At 52.9% G+C, this 16980-nt stretch overlaps 5 protein-coding genes across 5 annotated transcripts; 4 read left to right on the top strand and 1 right to left on the bottom strand.

Annotated features, from left to right (window-relative positions):
* Window positions 1–2145: 2145 nt before the first annotated feature.
* On the top strand, window positions 2146–3594 carry Z517_04304 (peptidyl-prolyl cis-trans isomerase-like 4; the record flags this gene model as incomplete). Its single annotated transcript, XM_013429633.1, has 2 exons — window positions 2146–2225; window positions 2280–3594. The coding sequence occupies 2 exons, from the start codon at window positions 2146–2148 to the stop codon at window positions 3592–3594; spliced, it is 1395 nt and encodes a 464-aa protein (XP_013285087.1).
* Window positions 3595–4074: 480 nt separating this feature from the next.
* Window positions 4075–5670, top strand: Z517_04303 (uncharacterized protein; the record flags this gene model as incomplete). Its single annotated transcript, XM_013429632.1, has 2 exons — window positions 4075–5535; window positions 5593–5670. The coding sequence occupies 2 exons, from the start codon at window positions 4075–4077 to the stop codon at window positions 5668–5670; spliced, it is 1539 nt and encodes a 512-aa protein (XP_013285086.1).
* Window positions 5671–6986: 1316 nt separating this feature from the next.
* On the top strand, window positions 6987–7450 carry Z517_04302 (uncharacterized protein; the record flags this gene model as incomplete). Its single annotated transcript, XM_013429631.1, has 2 exons — window positions 6987–7148; window positions 7211–7450. 2 exons carry the CDS (start codon window positions 6987–6989, stop codon window positions 7448–7450), a joined length of 402 nt encoding a protein of 133 aa, XP_013285085.1.
* A 2036-nt stretch (window positions 7451–9486) lies between these two features.
* Z517_04301 (uncharacterized protein) lies at window positions 9487–11376 on the top strand (the record flags this gene model as incomplete). The annotated part of the gene is made up of 4 exons (XM_013429630.1): window positions 9487–9583; window positions 9677–9775; window positions 9864–10791; window positions 10950–11376. 4 exons carry the CDS (start codon window positions 9487–9489, stop codon window positions 11374–11376), a joined length of 1551 nt encoding a protein of 516 aa, XP_013285084.1.
* Window positions 11377–12405: 1029 nt separating this feature from the next.
* Z517_04300 (uncharacterized protein) lies at window positions 12406–15092 on the bottom strand (the record flags this gene model as incomplete). The annotated part of the gene is made up of 4 exons (XM_013429629.1): window positions 12406–14144; window positions 14193–14571; window positions 14635–14736; window positions 14793–15092. The coding sequence occupies 4 exons, from the start codon at window positions 15090–15092 to the stop codon at window positions 12406–12408; spliced, it is 2520 nt and encodes an 839-aa protein (XP_013285083.1).
* Window positions 15093–16980: the final 1888 nt, after the last annotated feature.

Here is a 16980-nt window from a genome sequence, read left to right as displayed (position 1 = left end):
AAACATCATGATGCTCCAGAGACCAACCTGCAAATGTACTTGAGCAATGAGTGCAGGTAGCATTGGTTCTGGATCTAGCGTCGACAGGTTCCATGTGGGGAAACAAGACAACCCTGCAGCCTCTTTGAGCCACACCTGGTGGGTTGTGGGTTACGCATCTTCGTGCGGACATGCTTTGCAGAGGGTGGGATGGAAATCATCTTGTGTTGTCGGTACTAACCTCAACAAGAGACAGAGGCTGGATACTGTTTGCTCTCAAGATGCCTCTGCTTTGATTGGCTACAAGCCCCTGTAGAAACGTGGCATATGCATCATCTGCACCTGAGCAAACTCACAGCTGGTAATCCCCTTTGAAAATTGGGCCATGGTTAGGGGGACGCGAGGCCAAGTATTTTGCGGAAAATTTCCAAATTCTGATATCGATGGAGATTGGCCACCAACTGCACAGCCTTGCCCTCTAGTAGTCGATTGAGCCTTTGACCGCAGACAGCCCGCAGAGAATAGATAACTTTCCGTATGGCCTCACTGAGTCGATAAAGGCTCTCCTGACTTGAAAAAGGCCAGCCAGTTACGGGATAGGCCCAGGCGCTAAGCCTGCAAAAAACGTTGATGCACATGACAAAGGGTAGCAGTGGTGCATGTCACTAGGAGGAGGCCTCCTGAGTCGGAGTGAACTCTGTGGCCAATGTTAGCCCCTGGACAAGAGCTGCACAAAGCCTGCGGGACATCACAGAACATCTTGGTTGCACAAGATGTCAAAAGGTTGACCTCATTCTTCAGAAGCCCAGCGTGCAGAGCAATCTGACAAATCAGAGACTGAGTTTCAGGTGCCTCTTGGTGACACAAAGGCGCATCGATACCAGGATGGAGCCTCAACGAGACCAGAACCGCCACCACACTTTTGTGAGAGGCTTCCCAGGAAGACCCCTCCACAAGGTGTGCGCACAACAGGAGGTGGTGCCGAAGACGACCCTAAAAGTGCTATCATCCTCAAGGTGACCAGATAGTGCAGGGCGCAGCACCAAGTACTATTGTTATAGGACATCACGATTTGATGGTGCAAAGAGCATGGCATCTCAGCCAGTGGATAAAGATGAGCACAGTGCCGTCTGGGGTTGTCAGGTTCTGGGTAGATGCGGAAAATAAATCTCCATCAGCTGACATTTGAAGATCAGCCAGGCGAGATCGCAGCCTCCATCTGTGCAGACTCATGTAGTGCAGAGCAATGCTGGTTGCAGCCCAAACGAGGGTTGATAGCCCGCCCAGGGCAGGGCCGCTGGACCTGTCATCGAAGCGGGTGGAAGCCGAGAAGGAAGGCGGTTCGTGACAGAATCGGGGGATTTTTGTATGACTGTGCATAGGAGAAGAGAAGGGGTGGATAGTTGCATGACCAAAAGTCGTGTACAGAGTACTTTTTCGTCAATTAAAAAACATCCTGCATTAAAGTTGCTATCAGAACGAGTGAGGGAGAGCGAGTGGTCAAACAAACTCGGCCTCCACAGTGGTGCTGACATGTGAGAGGACCTAGTTGGACAGAGGGCCTGTTGGATCCTCAAGGGGGACAATGTACACCAGGATCAGATGTCCAGTAGGCCAACCCAGGGTCGTGGTGGGAGTATTTGCGCAGAGGAGCGGAAGCGTAGGTACTAAGCCTCAGTTCAGCCCATCTTTGGTCTAAGAAGAAGGTCGTTCTCAGGTAGGGGCAGGACTTGTGTAATGAGCAGGGAATCGGGGAGGTAGGTCAGGATGAACAGGAAGAGGAAGCCTTGAGCTGGACGAGATATTCATGAAGGGAGGCGATGGTGAGGATGGCGTGCAAAGGGTTCGAAAAGCCCGAAATGGGCCGCAGGGCGCAAGGAGCCGCCTTGGCTGCGGATTTCAAATGACACTATATGACATTGTCATTTCAAATTTCTTTTCTTGGATGGGACTCGACTGATGGTCAATTCAAAGCAACACATGGCTTCAAAGCACGTCCTCAGCACCCACCATCCCCTTGCCAATCAGCCTACGGCTTCATCGCACATCATATGATCGCAACCATTGCCTCGTGACAATCGCTATTACCGCGTCAGTGACCACACGCATGCCCCGCAGAAGTGAGTGCCTCAAGGTGCATCTCGAATCATCGCTGGAGCCTTCGCCATGAGTGTGATACTGGAGACCTCTCTCGGCGAGATTGTCATCGACCTCTTGGTTGACAATGCACCCAGATGCTGTGAGAAGTAAGGCCCGTCTCTGCGATGTCGTTGCTGTCAGTGCACTAACCGGTGATTCAGCTTTTTAAAACTTTGCAAAATCAAGTATTACAACTTCTCCCCGTTTCACAGCGTCCAGAAAGGCTTTAGTTGTCAGACTGGAGATCCACTCGGTCCAGATTCGCCCGAAAGTGATGGCGGTAGTTCTATCTGGGGCTTGCTATCGGGCCCATCAAAGAAGAGCTTTATGGTCAAAATCGACCCCAAGCTGAAACATTCCCAGCGTGGGACAGTCAGTATGGCAACAGTGCCCTCGCCACACGATCCCGATGAGCGACTCGCTGGCAGCCAGTTCATCATAACCCTCGGAGATGACATTGATTACTTGGACGGGAAGGCCGCCCCTTTTGGCATGGTAGTCGAAGGCTTCGACACTCTGGACAAAATCAACAATGCCTTCACTGATTCCAATGGTAGACCTCTCAAGGACATCCGCATCCGGCACACCATAATATTAGAAGACCCATACGACGACCCACCAGGGCTGGTTGTGCCCGACTCAAGCCCTGCGCCGACCAAGGCACAATTGGCCACTGTTATGATCGCGGATGATGAAGAATTGGACGAAGAAGTGGACGAAGTGGCCCTAGAGAAACTACGAAGAGAACGAGAGGCAAGAGCACAGGCTCTGACTCTCGAAATGGTTGGTGACCTCCCTTTTGCCGAGGTCAAGCCTCCGGAGAATGTTCTTTTCGTTTGCAAATTGAATCCCGTCACAAACGACGAAGATCTCGAGCTGATTTTCAGTCGGTTTGGCAAAATCCTCTCTTGCGAGGTCATCAGAGATAAACGCACTGGTGACAGCCTACAGTATGCCTTTATTGAGTTTGAGAATCAAAAGGACTGTGAGCAAGCCTACTTCAAGATGCAAGGTGTGCTCATCGACGACCACCGCATCCACGTGGACTTCTCGCAGAGTGTCTCTAAGTTGTCTGATACCTGGAGAGACGCAACGAACTCGAAGAGGGCGAGACAATCCGGGGGGTTCGGTGGGATTGCGAATCTCGAGAAGCGTCGACATTACCGTGAGGACGACGGACGTGGACAAAGTGGCGGCAACTACCGAATGGTATTTGACAAAGAGGACATCCGCCGAAACAAAGAGTCTCGGCGAGAGGAGGAGCCTCGAAGATCTCGGAGCAGAAGTAGAAGCCCGCGACATGACGGGAAGGAATCCAGACGAAACGAGTACCGAAATAAAGATCAGGATAGACGCGACCACAGAGATCGTGGGGAAAGAGGTCATTATCGTGACAGAGACAGAGATGTTGACCGGGACAGAGCACGGCGAGGACAGTCGTATCGCTCGGGCCCCCGGAGGGACAGAGACCGCTGAGGTGGAAAAGCAGGAGAGCTCATTTATGCTGTACAACAACAACTACTACTACTGTCAGGATCCTAAGCATCAACTACGCGTAATAGTGTACCAAGTCGCTGTAAACTTGGCTGATGATTGGATTGTATCGCGGTCATGCATCGCATATCTCGTTGATTGAAACCTTGTCATACGTCACCGCGAGGCTGAGATGATTTGGTGAGGACGAAGGATGCGGAGAATGTTTTGAAACCCTGTCTGACGTTTCGTCTCACCACGCTAAACATCGCTCCCTTCCCTCTCCAGAAGCCGCAGCTCAGCTGAGCCAGCTGAACCAAAGCTGATTTCGTTGACCCCCGTTTGGGAACTGGTCTGCTTTTGAAAGGGTGAGAAACAGAGAGTCCTTGTCCGCCGAAGGGACACCTTTCTTTCTCGCCGCCACTGTCCTACCACTTCCTCTCCACGATCAGATTCCATTGCGATCGCCAACAACAATTCATGATGGCTGCAAACATGGTGAATACGCTTCTCGAAAAGCTCCATCTGACATCCAAAGATCAGGGAGCTCCGGCCCAAGAACCTGGCGAAGCGGAGTTGAAAGCTTTGCGTCAGAAATACGAGAAGGCGAATCAAGGGCATGTCCTTGCCTTCTACGACGAACTCGATGTGGAGGGGAAAGCTGCTCTGTTTGAACAGCTATCCAACTTCGACCCAGATCGTATCAATGTCCTCGCAGACAAAGCCCTCCACCCTCCGAAAGACTCAGACCAGCAGGAAACCTCCATCAATCCCCTCCCCGAATCCGCCACCGCCTCCCTTCTCGATGCCCCTGATGAACAAAAAGAAGAGTGGTATAAGGCTGGACTTTCTCTTATTGCACAGAACAAAGTGGGTGTGGTATTGATGGCGGGTGGACAAGGGACGAGACTGGGCAGCTCTGATCCTAAGGGATGCTTTGACATTGGCCTGCCCAGCAAGAAGTCGTTGTTCCAGATGCAGGCAGAACGGATCTGGAAGGTGCAACAACTGGCCAAACAACATGCTGGCTCTTCTACCGACCCAGTTGTCCCCTGGTATGTCATGACCAGTGGTCCTACTCGAGCACCTACGGAGAAGTTCTTTGAGAAGCACAACTACTTTGGTCTGGCCAAGGAGAACGTTGTCATCTTCGAGCAGGGTGTCCTCCCATGCATTTCCAACGAAGGAAAGATTCTTATGGAAAGCAAATCCAAGGTTGCCGTGGCTCCTGATGGGAATGGTGGCATCTACCAAGCTCTAGTACTGTCCGGAGCTCGTGCAGATCAACGAAAACGTGGTATTGAACACGTCCATGCTTACTGCGTTGATAACTGCCTGGTCAAAGTCGCAGATCCAGTCTTCATTGGCTTCGCAGCCTCCAAGGACGTCGACATTGCGACCAAAGTTGTGCGAAAGCGGGCAGCAAACGAACCGGTTGGCCTGATTGTGGAGAAGAACGGAAAGCCGGACGTGGTCGAGTACTCTGAGATTGACAAGGAGATGGCCGAAGCCACGGACAGTTCAGATCGCCTGAAATTCCGAGCTGCCAACATCGTCAACCACTACTACTCATTCCGGTTCTTTGAAGCCATTGAAGAATGGGGACACAAGTTGCCTCATCACGTTGCGAAGAAGAAAATCCCCTATATGGACACGGAGACGGGCGAGACCGTCAAACCCGAGAAACCAAATGGGATCAAGTTGGAGCAGTTTGTGTTTGACGTCTTTCCATTTGTCCCAATGGAGAAGTTTGCCTGCCTCGAAGTTGACCGCAAAGAGGAATTCTCACCACTGAAGAATGCTCGTGGCTCGGCAGAAGATAACCCAGATACCAGCAAAGCAGACATCATGGAACAAGGAGCCCGGTGGCTGGCGGCTGCAGGTGCTACAGTCGTGTCCGAGGGCAGTGACAAGGGTGTCGAAGTGTCCCCACTCATCAGCTATGTATGTTGCGGTCCTTACTTTGCAATATGCCTAGGGTGATGCTAACTTTTCTTTTAGGGTGGTGAGGGCCTCGGCTACTTGAAAGGCAGAGAGATCAAGGCCCCGGCTGTGATCGAAAGAAGCCCATCGGAGTAGGCCAATACAGACGGCAAAGGGAAAAAGGGCTACGTGATTATGATCTTGGATGAATAGAATGGCAGAGTTCTGCATTCGGGTACCGGACAGGGAGTTAACAAGCACGCTGGGATGATAAAAGAGATACGATATACCGAGTACCTAGACTGAATTGGGTCGCGCACCTTCAGCGGCTCCAAGCGGACATTTTCTATTGTGTGCTGTAGTTTCACATTCCCTGCTCACCTTTCTACTAATATACCAAGAGAATGGGAGCCAATGGTCACTCCCGTCACCATCGCCATCACCATCACCATCACCTGTCACTATCACTCTCATTCTCTCGCTTCAGCCTTACCACGTGCCACGCTCCAGAACGAACAATGTCTCCACAAACATCAAACGGCGCTAAGCCACCTTGGTACTAGCTTCCTTGGCATTGGTGGATTCCGGGATTTGCGACTCTGGACAGTTCCCTTGTCGCTTTCTTTTTTCTCTGTCACCAGTTGGTGTTGATCGGTCGTCGTACGGTTCTACGGAGGCTGGAAGTCGTTGGAAAGGTCGTGTGGGAAGTTGCGCCATCTGTAAGTGACCGTCTCCTCGAGTTCAATCTTGTTCCAAGCTGGCTTGTTCACTTGTGCCCCTCTTTGAACCCAATTCCCAAAGTTCGAGAACGTGTCCCCCCTTCTGCACCTATCCGCGATCTTGCATCTTCCAGCGGGCTAACGTCTGATCGCAGGTTGCGGGACTTGGGATACTCGAACGCGGTTTCAATTGAGCAGGTATGCTCTTGTCCTCTGATCTTTTTTTTGGATGCGTCGCCGCCCGTCCCCAATCGGGGCTAGAAATCGTCGAACCTCTCACAGACGTCCCATGCGTGCGCGTGGAGGCCATTATCGTCGCGCATGCCACAATTACAAGAGAAGGGTTCTAATGCTATTGCTCTAGGGACTGAGGAAATTATTCAGCAAAAAAACAACTCAAGATGTCGACCCTTTCTCGACGCGCCTGCTACAAGTGTGGCAATGTTGGCCATTATGCGGAAGTTTGCACTTCCTCTGAGAGGTTGTGCTACAACTGCAAGCAACCAGGCCACGAATCAAACCAGTGCCCTATGCCACGTACAACGGAGAGTGAGTGCCAGCTTTTCAGATGTCCCAAGCTCCATGTGCTGATGGAGTGATTTTTTCGCAGCGAAACAATGCTATCATTGTCAAGGCCTGGGGCATGTGCAAGCGGATTGCCCGACTCTCCGCATCAACGGCGGCCCTGCTGGTGGTCGCTGCTATTCATGTGGCCAGATTGGTCACTTGGCTCGAAACTGCCCTACTCCAAACATGGGACCACCAACTCGTGGTCGTGGGGGTTATGGTGGCTTCCGCCCGGGTTACGGTGTTACCAACAACCGGGCTGCTATGTGCTACAAGTGCGGTGGACCGAACCATTACGCTCGAGACTGTCAAGCTCAAGCTATGAAATGCTATGCCTGTGGCAAACTCGTGAGTCTCACCGTTTGCTTTTAAGTCCTTTCAAGACCATGGTATTGACAAAATATATTCAGGGCCACATCTCTCGCGACTGCACTGCCCCCAATGGTGGGCCGCTGAACGCGGCAGGCAAGACCTGCTACAAGTGCGGCCAGCCAGGTCATATCAGCAAAGACTGCACTTCCACCACTGAAACCAATGGTTCGGCGGTTGCTGTGACGAATGGAACTCCTGCTGATGCCCCTGCAGCTGCTCCTGCGGCGGATCCCACCGAGGTCTCTGCCACCGCCGCCCCCGCCGCCGCGGTTGCGTAGGGCAGGCAACATCACCCCATCCTGCACCACTGCACGGCAGCTCAAGTTTCCTTGCTACTGTTCCTCGTATTTTGCACGTTGCTTTTTGAGCTCCTCCTCGGGGCAATATCGACACACAGACAGTCTTTTCCGCAAACCCCTATCCCCTCAGCATCCCGTTGTTTTTCTGTTTATCCTCCCCTTTTTTTTGACGAGTCCAATTTTCCGTCACGTTTACGATACCACCGGAGGCTGCTATGCCTTTGATTCCTTTTTTTGGCAGTACGCATCGAATCATCGACGCCCCTTTTTGGCGTTCACGACCCTTCACACGACGAACAACCACTGCAAGACTATTCACGATACAAAAACCGGCAAGGCAGGAGAATAGGATCATCGACCACGAGAGAGAAGGAGAGTAATCGAAATATGGACCAGTCTGAAACTTGCGGCAAAATTGAACGAACATGACTCCAGGATTTCACACGGATCACCCCCATTTGACGGTTTCATCTCCGGCGTTTTCTGACGAGGATCACGGAATCTTGCTTTCCAACGCGCTACACAACGAAACGACTTTCCTTGGCTTTTCTCTCTACGATCGGAAGACGCCACCATTTATCAAAAGGATCTGATTGAGAGGAAGTTAGACCTCGCTTTCTGACGGAACCCCAACCGACTAGCTGGACGGATAAGATAGCATATGGAGCGAAGCGGGCAGTGGACGACAACGGAAGAAGTGAAAGCGATGCAGAATGAGCGAGAGGCACTTGAGTTGTGAGAGTGGAGAAGGACGGGAGCCTGAGCGAGTTGAAGCAATAGACTGGGTTGGGAAGCAAAGAGTGAGCCTTCGATTTCGACGAGATCGATGGTTTGCTTGGAGCACACGAGAGAAGCACTTCACCCAAAAAAGGAGAATCAAGGTTGGCATCTGCAAAGTTGTGGGCCATCTTCCTCAGCATCATTATCATCACCATCATATTCCCTTTTTATGAGATGTTTGCAACTTAATGAGAGAAATTTCTCTAGGCGTAGTAGGGAATGCAGTTGAGGTCTGCTGCTCTTTTTGACACTCATTCCACTTTTTTGAGCACGGAGTGCCTTTGGTGAATCTGGGCCGTACACTGTTCATACAGTCGAGTTGCCACGGAGTTCTAGCCACCAGTCTTGACAAGAATTACGATTGTCGATGAGTCCCGATGAAGACCAGCCTCCCACCATTCCCAGATCCTTATTTACCAGCAGAGGCGGGGTTGAGCAGCCCGGCTGCCTGATGCGTCCAGACACGCATGCGTCCTGGGTGCGCACCAGAGGCCCTTCAACCACGAGCGAGATATTTGATGCGAAAGAGCTGGAATCTACAAGGTACATACCAAACGCATACATAAGGGACAAAGGCGGTCGGCTTGAGATGGACCGAGTTGGATATCTCGCCCTTTGTCGGCGCTGTCAAAGGAACGTCAGTAAGAGGAAAATGATCACCAGATGGCACCGAGAGGGCGCATCATAGGGCTCTTCGCCTGACCCCAACTTCCCCCTTGAGAATCCTCTTTGGCGATCCCAATCCTTCAACATGATCCTTTTACACGACAACGGCTTCATGTGGGCCACATCTCACTCCAGTTCGCTCGAACTTTCCAGCGAGAATTCGCAGGGCCCGGCTGTGGGTTTGGCCTCCACGAATGCGAAGGGAGCCTTACGCAATTCGATACCCGCCGGACGATGGGCGTTATGGCTTATTACTTTCAAGGCCTCTTTTACCAGAAACAGGAATCCTTCCGATACGATCCAAAAAACCCCGAACTACTTTCCCCAGGGACCAGCATACGCGACCCATTGTGGAGGTCTCCAGTAAGGACTCCGGTGTGAATATCTCCGGGGCCCGGAACAAAGCATTTATGGATTGATTGCTCTGATGGGGTTATATCTACTTGACTCGAGCAGCAGCAGCTCTCTGCTGGGGAAGCTGAGCAGATACAAACCGGCCCTGCGATCCTCCGCCGACACGAGAGCTAGACCAGAGTACATCCGCTCCTGTCGTCAACTAGATATACAGCATGCGTTTATGGAGACATAGCTTCATAGGCAAGACTTTGGTCTTTGCCGTGACGGCTGCTTCGTGCCAGGCATTCCTGCTGCTGGGCTATGATCAAGGTATGGATGTCCACACGTGTGGGACTCCTCTCACATATCGACGTCCCGCTCAGTGAACTTCGCCGGACCTCTGACAACTTCGGGCAAAACTAGGTGTCATGGGTGGAATCATCGGTGCGGACAACAAGTTCGGAGTCGACTTCAACCATCCAGACGCCGACATGCAAGGAAACATTACGGCTCTCTATGATAGTAAGTTTCACCTCGATCCCTTCAGCAGTACGATGATACGCGGACACGCACAGGCTGATTAGGAGTTTCTCGTTGTTCCCTGTTCTAGTTGGCTGCGTGGTCGGCTCTCTGATCACCTATTTCATCGGTGAGCGGTTGGGGCGACGCACCCTCCTGATCATGGGGGGTTCCATCATGATTCTCGGTACTGCCGTCCTCGCGTCGTCCACGACCATCGCACAGCTTATCGTGGGCCGAATCGTGACCGGAGTGGGCAACGGCATGAACAGTTCAACTGCGCCCGTCTTCCTGTCCGAGTGCTCTCCCGCCTCTCACCGCGGCCTGCTCAACACGTTGCAGGGGACCGTCACGATCCTCGGCGTCGTCATTGCGTATTGGCTCGACTATGGCTTGAGCTTCACCAGTTCGAGCATCCAGTGGCGCTTCCCCTTGGCCTTCCAGGCGGTGTTTGCCGTCTTCCTCGTCCTCCAGGTCATCGGACTCCCAGAGACGCCTCGTTGGCTCGTCCAACATGATCGCTATGAGGAAGCACGTTCCACGATTGCGGCGCTACTGGGAAAACACGAAGACGACGAGCAGGTCACCCGGATGGTACTCGACATCCGCAGCGTCGTCGAAGAAGAACACAAGGGTGGTCCCTTCAAACTGCGCGAGCTATTCTCCATCGACAAGAAGCAGAACTTGCGTCGACTCCTCCTCACCATCTCGATCCAGGCCGGGCAACAGTGGAGCGGTTCAAACATGCTGAATTACTATGCACCTGTCATCTACCAGAACGAGATGAAACTGTCACGGAACCTGTCGCTCATCCTGGGCGGCTGCACCGAAGTGACGTACCTCGTGGGCTCGGCTTTGCCGCTGGCGGTCATGGACCGCTTCGGTCGGAGGATGTTGCTCATGATTTCGTCTGCAGGGCTGTGTTTCTGCTTTGTCATGGTGTCGATTCTGCTCAGCATCGGCACCAAGGCGACCGCGTACGGGGCGACAGCTTTTATCTTCTTGTTCCAGCTCTTCTAGTAAGTTGCTCCCTTTTTCCCCAGGAGATTCAGGTCGCCATATCTGGCCAGGTCAAACGTTGCCAAAGCACTCGGCAACTACCTCTCCGGCCTTCGCCTCCATCTCCGCACCTGTGCGTGTGGCTCTCTCTTTAATTGACACTAACAACCTCAACCAGCGGCATCGGCTGGCTCCCCGTACCGTGGTTCTACCCGTCCGAGATCAACACGACGCGGTACCGGGCGCGCGTGCAGGCCATCTCGAGCGCGTGGAACTGGATGTTCGTGTTCGCGGTCGTCAAGATCACGCCGATCGCGCTGCAGAACATCGGGTGGCGCACCTTTGTCGTCTTCGCCGTGCTCAACGCCGCCTTCATCCCCATGGTCTACTGCTTCTACCCGGAGACCAAGGGCCTCGAGCTCGAGGACATCCCGCTCCTCTTCGACCGCGGCGGCGTCACCGGCGGCGTCCTCTCGAGTCCCGGCGGGAGGACCGTCGTGCCGCACCAGCACGCCCGGGAGAGCCACGTTGGCGAGAAGATGACGATGGGAGGGGGTGGAGCAGTGGGGGCGGGTCAGGCAGAGGAGATTGAGCAGAAGGAGTGAGTCCAGTAGTGGCAATAATAGGAGCTGAACGGATATAGAGAGACAGGAGAGGAACGAAACAAATGAGGCATATAGATTAGAATCCAGAAGAGGAAATGAAAATCAGAAAAAGTACCACCTTGTATATATATATATATATACCAAGCATTGGGGGGGAAAAAAAATCAGGTGTCAAGATACCAACTGGCCGGTAAAGGCACGACCCCCCAAGCAAGATATAATATAGAGAAAAGGAAGGACTTCCCGAGTTCGTCGATACTAGGTACATGTACCTCGTATATTGGCGAAGATCTCCTGCAAGCCAACCTCAACCTCAACCTCCTACTCACTCACTCGATCAGCCCGCCTCCCTCCCAACTTACATGTCCTTTCTATATCTACGAGGGTCGCCAACTTCGAAATCAGAACTAACTAAACATACAGCAGTCCCTGGCGAAGTCCCATGCTATATTTAATATCAATATTAATATTAACACCTAGCATTCAATGAAACAAGTTTCCGGCATGATAAATTAAAAAATAAAAGTTACCAAGTAAAGTCTCTTAAGATTATGTATGACTTTTCTATGTCCGGGTGTTCTTTTTTTCCCTTTGTAAAGACATTATCAGTCGTTTGACTTTCGCATGCCTTTATTTTTGGTGGGGGGACTTGGGCTTCTCGGTGTATATAGAGACATGCATGTTCCTCCTAGAGACCGCGCCACCGTCGTCTCATTCGATCGAGGCACAGTGTATCTCGTGGTATGTAGGTAGGTAGGGAGGTAGATAGAACCCTGAACGCCGATGCTCGTCATGACTGGACATAAAAAACCCAGGTCGAATAGTCATAGTCACTGTCGCTGTCGCTGTCGCAAAGATATGGATATATGTAGATGTCACCGACTGCATCATGAGACAAGACACAAGGTAGCCAGCCAACCCACATTGTTCGACAAGCTTGGTTTCGCCTCAGAAGGGGGTATCGCAGGATATAAAGACACACAAGCAAAACTAAGTGTCTCTCGTTCGTTTGGTTTCGTTCTGGGTCATTCATTGGCTCACTGGCCTTCTCCCGTGAGCAAGTCCATTATTACCGTTCCCGTTTCCCCCGGCCTTTGCTCCTCCCAAGTTCCCTGTCGCAGACGTTGCTCCAGGCCCAACCCCAGATGTCGAGGGATTATTGGTCATGACAGCAGCAGCAAGACTGGCCGCGGGACCACCCTGTCGACCTGCCCTGCGGGGCCCGCCGGCTTGGGAGTTGCTCCCTTTCAGCGCCTCCTCAATGTAATATCCGAACACGAAGCGATACAGGTCTCGGAGCCATCCGTACCCATAGACGCAGCTTGTCATCCCACGAACCGCTCGCGCGAGTTCGACCGCATTAATCCGTCCCTGTTCAGCAATGGTCCCAGCCACACCTAGGTTGCGAAATGTGCTATCGTTTGCAATGGTCTTGCGATAATTATCCAGCAGTGACACTTGCCACGCCAGAGTCCCGAATGCAGTGTCGGGCAAGTTCCGAGCAAAATTCGGCAGAGAGTTCAGATTCGGGTCCGCCGATGCCCGGGTGTAACCCCGGCCAGTGGACAGAGCTGCTTTCACAAACAATGTCTTCAGAAGGATGAGAGTAGGATCCTCAGCGGGCGTACGAACAGTCGACACGGTGGTGGCAGACATAGGATTAGGTCCCCCTTCTGAGGCGGCTGATGCGGGAAGCGAAAGAACGGACGAGGTCGTTGACCATCTGTGATTAGTTGCAGAAGTTGTTCCTGGATTTGCGGAATGTGCATTACGGTGAATGGGTGGATTAGGTGATAGTTGTCTGCTTTGATTAGGCGCCGGGGTGGAAGAAGTCGACGAGGCCGAAGACATTCTGGATGCTTCTTCTGCCCCGAGCACGAGAATATTCGGCACAGGAGCTTCATCCGGCGAGATAGTGGTAATCGTGTCCTCGAAAATCGTGGTTGGTGTCTCGGGCAGTGCCCTGGGGTTGCCATTTTCATCCAAAGGAGCAAAACCAGAGCGTTTGGCTTGATTGAAAGCCTGGGTAAAGGTCGTCTGACTCGGCCGTGGAGTTCCTCGCTCCGGACGAATTTGCGTCCAACCTTCTCGGAACAGGTCGCACAGCTCCCAGCATGCCTGTATGGCTGAACCGAGGAGCTCTTCATCGGGCCGTTTCCCTTCTCTTCGATTTTGTCGTAGACTAAACAGCATTTCTGCCAAAGACCAACAAGCTCGAAGCAACGAATCCGTCTCGTCAGCCATCTTGGACTTCTGCTTCATCAGCCGGTGGCACAGAGTGATGTAGAAATCCAGCGTCCTCTCCCGGAACGCTTCGGGCAGACTGCGATCATGGGTATTGAACAAATGATTGTTCAATTCAAAGCTGACACGGAGGACAGAGTCGGCCGTTTCGTTATCACGCACACGGACCTCAAACAGCGCTTGGCAAAAGTCGCGACAGAGGTCGAGGGTCGGTCGAGAGGAGTTGTGGGAAAAGGTTTGCGAGAGATTGCTGTCTCGGGTGTCGTACAGGTTCTGGCACAGCTTCCAGCAGGATTTCCACGCTTGCTCTTGCATATCACCACGACCGGAGAAATTGAATATTCTCTCGCGATGAATGTGGCTCAAGCTGGCCAAGGTATTGCACAGGGTCCAGCACTCAGACAAGGCGTTGCGGAGGGCATTGATTTCCGCTTCAGCATCCCGTAAGAACCGCTGGCCGAGCTGACTCTCGTCTCCGGTCTCATCGGTGCTGGGGTGGTCAGTGTCATCGCCCTCGAGAATGCCTGTACAGCGTCAGTAACCACAGACGCGCAAGGAATGATTGGCCTCACTGGCAAGACTGGAGCCAGGACGGCTGAGGGAACTGAGGTCCTGTCTTGTCTGAGCTCTCGGAGTGCGCGACCAGTCATGGAGAGGGAGCGAAGGAAGAGAGGTTTGCAGCGGCGTGGGAGGCATCGGAGCCTCATGGGTCTGAAGGATTTCGGGGTCAACACTCGAGACATAGCAGAGCGCGCGCTTGCTGCTCACCTTGCCTCCTGATCGAGTAGCCGGCGGTTGTGTGACGGTAGATTCTGAAGCTTTTGAATCAGTCGAATCCGCCCTCGATCTTTCAAGATCCTTGAGCTCTTGTGATTGTGGCTCTTCAGTAATGCTTCCTTGGAGTTCGTCCTGCTCCTTCTTGGCATACGACTGAGGGATCTCTTGGTTCGGCTGAGACATGTCAGTAAAGGTCGGCAGCATCTGCAAGCACCTCGCCCCAGATGTCAGACATACAAATTTGCCAAAGCCCGTCGGTATATGAATCACAGATTGAGGCTCCTTTTCTTCTTCCAGTCTCGCGCGGAACTGTTGGTCCAGAGAAGGACCTGTTTCGACCTAGATCTATCATCAACTCAAGGGCTATATCTAGGTTCACTGTTTACTCGGCATACCCGCAGTGGAGTCGCAATATGTTGCAGGTTCTCTCTCAAGGGAGATGTGACTGGCGGTCTCTGGATCTCATTCGAGGCTACAGGACCTGCGGTCACCGAGCCTTGTTCTGTGCCCTCCTCTTCCAATTCATCCACGTCCTCAAAGTTGGTCACGTCCGAGGCAACGGGCGACGGTGCCACGGGATCTTGGGGCGAAGTAATATAGTTGGTGGCAGGTGGAGGCTTGAGCTGACCGTCCGTTGCGATACCACTCCTTTCGACAGCAGAGGCAGCAGGAGACCTGGCTAAAGTCAGATCCATTTCGTGCACACCTGCAAGCTGGACAATCCTACATAGGGAGACCAGAGTTCGCGGCAGCCCGAGGTCGAGGCGAATCGGGATGGTCTGGGAAGGGCGAAAATGGGGAGAACAAAGGGTTTGTCGAAGGACTAAACCCCAGAGGAGCTCTCACAGCCATCATCTTTCTCTGATAACCGCAATGGCCTGCAGCACAGTCGGCCACTCTTGCGAGGTCGATCTGTACCCGCAGGAAAGAGAAGACGAGTGGAGGCGGAGTAGAATGCGCAGATGGAGGGCAAGGACGAAGGACGAGGCAGACTACTGTCAAGCGCTGCGAGGATTGTCGGATGTTTGGTAGATGCCGCAAAGCGTCGCACGGCTACTGTTGCGGCCGCCTAAACGGTCGCGTGTGCGGCACAGCAGGTTGGCACAGGGATTTTCAAAGATTGAGGAAAGCTGGTTGTATAGAGGTGTATGGTGGGAGGAGACACAATGCGCCCGGTCATGGAAAAGCAAACATGGCACAGGACATGGTCAGAATCAACGAGCAATGATACCACGGGCACTGGAACGTGTTGAACAGTAATTGGAAGATATCCAGACTCCAAACTATGTCGATGAAGAAAGGAAGGTTCCAAGTAATGGAGGGGGGAAGTCGAGAGGGCCGAAATGGTACCTGGTGTTGTTGGTGGAGGCCTGATGTTAAGTGTTGGCGTAGGGCATGTCGGAATAGCCACAGGTAGCCTCTGATTCGATCAATAATGCATTTGTTAGGTCCACGATGCGGTCTATACTTCTGTGAGGTTAGGGCATATCTCAATGTGGGAGGCACAGAGAACACGGATGAGGAAGCCAGGTGTGGAGGTGTATGTGTGTTGTGTCTGCGTGTCAGAGATGGAGAAAAGATACTCGAGCCCCCAAGACTCGCGCCGCGCCTAGCTTGTGAGCTGAGCCCTGGGATGGGGGCATGAATGTGATGCTAAGTCAACGGGCAGAACGACCGGCGGTTTCAGGAGGAGCAGCGCGTCGAGGGCAAGCTGTGAGTGGTGGGAAGAGTGGAAGATGGGTGAAGTGGAACAGGTTCGAGTGCCATGCGAGATTCTGCAAGAAGCCACACGGTCCACATTGACAGCTCTTTTCCATCCACCCACCTCGTCCGGACGGGATATCCAGGTTCCCGGAGAATTTGTGAACCAGCAGGTTGGAGCGCAGAGGAGGAGCTAGAAAGGAGCCGGGAGGAGGCCAGATGGAGCCGACGGAGACATGGCGAGAACCTTTGGGGGACAACCAGTGACAAACAAATGAGCCCATCTGCCACGCGACAGCACTAGCAAGCAGAAGGCAGAAAGCTTGAAGTGTGATGAAAAACGTAACTGAGGTGCGTTGAGCTCGCAGAAGCTTCAAAAATGATCACCGGTGGAGGGCAACAACGCAGCCACTGATTCGATCGACAGCGTCCGAGAGGGTTCTGAGAGGTCGCGGTCTGCAGCCAAGTGGATCACAGGCAGAGTGTTAAGCGCCGACCCAAGGGAAAGGAGGTGCGGGAGGCATGAAGGCACAGGCACCCGGCGAAGTCGGTGGCTTGACGACGAGAGGTCAAGGTGAGATAGCAGGGTGCGGAAGAAGTGGGAATGAGGGACAGAGGGACAGGGGCGATTGTGCGGCGGGATGGAGAACGAAGAAGAGAGACAGCCACGGATACCAATCACATGTCACACAAGGCACTTGACCAGCTGCAAGTAAGCGCCCGGGCACCAGAAACCGGGTCTTTAACTGGCTGGCGGAGGGGAGTGTGCATCTGTAAGTGACTTAGCATGCTTAGAGTTAGTGCCTAAGGGAGTGATGGAATAGCCCCCGGGCGGTGGTGGGTGGGGGAAAGAACAAGTACTCGGTACAGGGAGGTTGGGTG

Source organism: Fonsecaea pedrosoi, assembly GCF_000835455.1.
Source record: "Fonsecaea pedrosoi CBS 271.37 unplaced genomic scaffold supercont1.3, whole genome shotgun sequence".
NCBI lineage: Eukaryota > Fungi > Ascomycota > Eurotiomycetes > Chaetothyriales > Herpotrichiellaceae > Fonsecaea > Fonsecaea pedrosoi.
Note: the sequence above shows the minus strand (reverse complement) of the source record. Positions and strands in the feature narration are given on the sequence as shown.